The sequence below is a fragment of the Branchiostoma floridae genome, chromosome 7 (assembly GCF_000003815.2).
Source record: "Branchiostoma floridae strain S238N-H82 chromosome 7, Bfl_VNyyK, whole genome shotgun sequence".
NCBI classification, from domain to species: domain Eukaryota; kingdom Metazoa; phylum Chordata; class Leptocardii; order Amphioxiformes; family Branchiostomatidae; genus Branchiostoma; species Branchiostoma floridae.
In genome coordinates, this window is record NC_049985.1 from 19,507,470 (window position 1) to 19,511,469 (window position 4,000).

The window sequence follows — 4,000 nt, forward strand, 5'->3', positions numbered from 1 at the left end:
TGTTCGGTATACTATGCCATATTAATATTCGGCGTGTTATGTGGTGAGGAAATATGGTAAATGCTGCTTTCTCTGCTTAGCATTTAGTATTAGAGAAACAGTACTAGTTTGGTAGTGAACACACACCAAGTTAGGTGTGATGGGTCGTTCGGTGTAATATAACTAGCTGCTGCCGCGCCGCGTGCCTGGGAAACTGGTGTGTTACGTCCAAGGGCGGATATACTGGCTATATAGATATAGATACAGATACAACTACCAGTGGACGAGCTCCCTGCTGTAGTGATTGTCCAAAGATGTGTGGCCCTGGGCTACAAAATCGGAGATGGGCGCAGCCTGATTCTCTATCTGGTGCGGGAAAACATTTTAACTTTTGTTTCTACTTCTGCAAGTCAAGTTAAGTCAAAGTTTATTGCACAACATTTAAAAACGGTTACAATGTAAGGCAAACTAAGTATATTGTATAAGACAACTAGCTATATAGTAGAATTAAACTAATAAGGTAACAATACGTGTAGATTTAAGCATATGCAATATTTGAAACATACAATGTGAAACAAAACCAGAATGTTGCGACAGGCTACTAACTGATAACATAAATCTATTACATACTACACTCAGGTTCTATGTTATACAAACGATATGGACAGGAGACACAGTGAGGATTTTCATATCTAGTACATGTGGTCGCACAGATGAAAAATTTGTAAGACACGTGTTTATGAGTAAAGCTAGCGTCACGTTTGTCTCCTAGCTGGGGTGATAAAATCCTCGTGACTCTGAGCACCCTTAAACATGCATAACACATAACCATAGGTATAGCGACTGTGTTTTTTATACATTCTTATGACATTTATACATTCTTATGACATTCAACTAAAGGTCTGTTTTCATAGTGGAGACACGCGTAACCTTGTCGACAGTCTTTATCATGGATCAAGTCCACGGGCACGGTGGACATTTACACGTGAGTGTAAGACACGTGTTTATGAGTAAAGCTAGCGTCACGTTTGTCTCCTAGCTGGGGTGATAAAATCCTCGTGACTCTGAGCACACTTAAACATGCATAACACATAACCATAGGTATAGCGACTGTGTTTTTTGTTTTTCCAAGGCTATAAAACGAATAAAAGAGAATTTGCACAGCAATTTGGTGAATTTCATCCATTTGCATATCAAAGCCATGGTATCTCACTGCACTTGGAGCACCGGTGCGGCACTGCTGGGTTCGAAAATTACTCAACGAATTTCAGATAATCACGAAGAGCGTATTTTCTTACCTGTTGTGTATTTTGTTGCCTTCTAAGTCATATTTTTACGTATTACGTTATATCAATTTTTTTTTAAATCGGCGAAAATAACAGAACAGTGCTGCAGTGAACGAACCCCGCAGTGCCGCACCGGTGCCCCAGGTGCAGTGAGATACCACATTAAAAGGCGAAATGTTGCCTCCATGTCCGTTTTTTTTACCGGTACTTCCGTTGCCATTTTTCCGATGATCACACACCAATTGTCCTTTCGTTGTGAGCCTTTCAGTACAATATAACAGCTCTTTCTAACATATAACTCACATCGCTTTGCTGTGAACGAGGGGTGATCAATAAGTCCTCGGCCTCACCCAGAATTAATAAGAACAACTCAGATTTCGAAGCATAACTTCATAGTATGATGTCTTTTATCAATATCCTCAAAATTTCAAATCATTGCAGTCATTCCTTTCCAAGCATTCGTTTTTGCTAATTAGAAGGTAAGTGGCGAGAAAAAACAAGCTTAGGGTGAATTGTGATCAGACATGTGTGGGTCGAGTTCCCCATGCCGTAAATTCTTTGAGATTAACAAAAAAAACATTGTCAAAATGTATGATTGTCTGGGTGGTTTGTTTGTGCCTTTATTTCAACTCGATAAATACTTCATCGGCCTTCAAGATAATGATTCTCTCCCTATTTTGAAGCAGAAAGAATTGGGTGTCTGACTTCCAGCAGCGCAAGTTGACCCGCACACCTCAAGTCGCAGCTCAATTGTCCACGTTTTTTTCCCTTCTCCCTTACCTAACGTTACTGGGTGTCGCCTGCAAAGTTATGATGACACTAATTTGAATTGTGGTACACATTCATATAAGACTTTATACTTGACATCTATGCTTAGAAATCTGAGCTGTGCTTATTATTTCTGGGTAAGGCCGAGGACTCATTGATCACCCCTCGTATTTACCGATCTCCAAATCCTTCAACAGCAAGAGATTCTTTCCCCGGAAGACAAACTACGGAACTCTCTCGATGACAATTTGTTCCCTCCTGTGTACAATCTTTTAATCTTCAAAGCCAAGGTGCGGCCGTATACTCTATTCGATAGGCGCGTGCTCGAAGTGTGACTCTCCTCAAACACAGGGCCTCTATTTCTGTATCTGTATCTATATAGCCGGTATAACCGCCGTTCGGCGTAACAAACCAGCTTCGCAGGCACACGGTGCCGCAGCAGCTGGTTATATTACACCGAACAACCCGTCACAGATTTAACGTCCAATCCAGTGGACGTCCCCAACCAAAGTTATTTCCACCTGAGTGAAGTGAGGAAAGTTGTGTTAAGTGCGAAAACCACAGATAACTAATGCCATAGAATGCCAAAATAAATCTAAAGTCAAAGAATAAGATGTGAAAGGACAGAAAGAAAAAAAAAATCTATTGTTGGTAGGGGGAGGTACCTTTACAGAAAATTCAGATCCAGAGGATCATTTCCAGGTCCGGACCTGAACCTGGACACTTGAGAACTGGCAATACTCAAAACAATGGTAATTGGTCAATTTTTCTACAAAGGAATCTGTTTGGTGGATTATTGGACTCCCACTGGCATCTTAAAATCCCATCTCCATGTAATAAAGGCTAACGGTCTCTGTACCTTTGACTGTAGAAACTTGGTACAATTAACTAGAAAATCTACTTGACTTCACTCTTGTTGTCTTCTTGGCCCCCAGTAAGACCCCAAATGCTTACCAACATAGTGTGTCCATTTTGCAATTGGTGAAACCTGTTCCTCCGATTTTTTTTCTGGTCTGCTTTTTTCGGATTGGTCCAAGAACTTGAAGAAAAAAAAATGTTTTTTACCCGTATGATGTACTGGTCCCTACACCTAACTGTTGGTATACCATACTATGTGTGTCCTATTCTAAACATCCTGGCCACTTTGATTTCATACTGATGGCAACTTTTTTTTTTGGCCAAACTTTTTTTTTATTCGCTCGCTCGCATCAGTTTTGGAGTTCCCAGAGGATGTCATCCATATAATCAAATCAACGTGGCCTTATATATTTGACTTTATTGTCAAAATAAATTATACTTATTACTTGTAGTTGTACAGCGACAATATTATGTTTAAAAAACAGAGAACATATGCGTTTAGTTCTATATTGTTCAATTGAATTTTATCAATAGAATACTCGATGGGTTTTATTTTCAGAACTGGAAATTAGAATAAAATTGACGACTAGTTGGATGGTCAATTATATCGAGGCTTCATCATTTTACATATTTGACGACACTTTCTCTTCTTTTGTTATATCTTAAGCATTTCGCAATGTTTTGAATGTATGTAGATAAGGTTGATTTTCAAAAGCTATCATGCAAACACGTTATGCTAGTATGGTCAGCCGGAAACAATGTGTCTGGGTGTATATCTAAAATCTTTGTTTTATGCTAAAACATACAAACATTTTGTCACGCTGACAAACAAAAAAAAGCACAGACTCGAATTAAACTGCAACCATTTAAGCTTTATTAGAGTACGCAAAGAAACAAAGAACCATATCTTCAGAATCCTTAACATCGCCAGTCTAAATGACAGACAGCAGATATAGCAGTGTTGGTAGCTGCTTGAGTTTTAAAAGACTTGGTAGTAACAATAGTTTTCATTGTTTTTCTTCCGGTGATAAGGATAGATTTAATGTAATTCAACAGCAATATTCCGCTTTTAGTTGTTTCTTTAACATGATCGTTACCGTTACCACAGT

General features: G+C 39.0%; 1 protein-coding gene across 1 annotated transcript in view; it reads right to left on the minus strand.

Moving 5' to 3' along the window:
• Positions 1-252: 252 nt before the first annotated feature.
• The window catches only part of LOC118420144, a 20,974-nt gene continuing 17,226 nt past the window's right edge, over positions 253-4,000 (minus strand). Inside the window, exon 9 of the mRNA XM_035826852.1 lies at positions 253-345. Coding sequence (XP_035682745.1) covers positions 253-345 — 93 coding nt within the window. The remainder of the gene's footprint in view (positions 346-4,000) is intronic.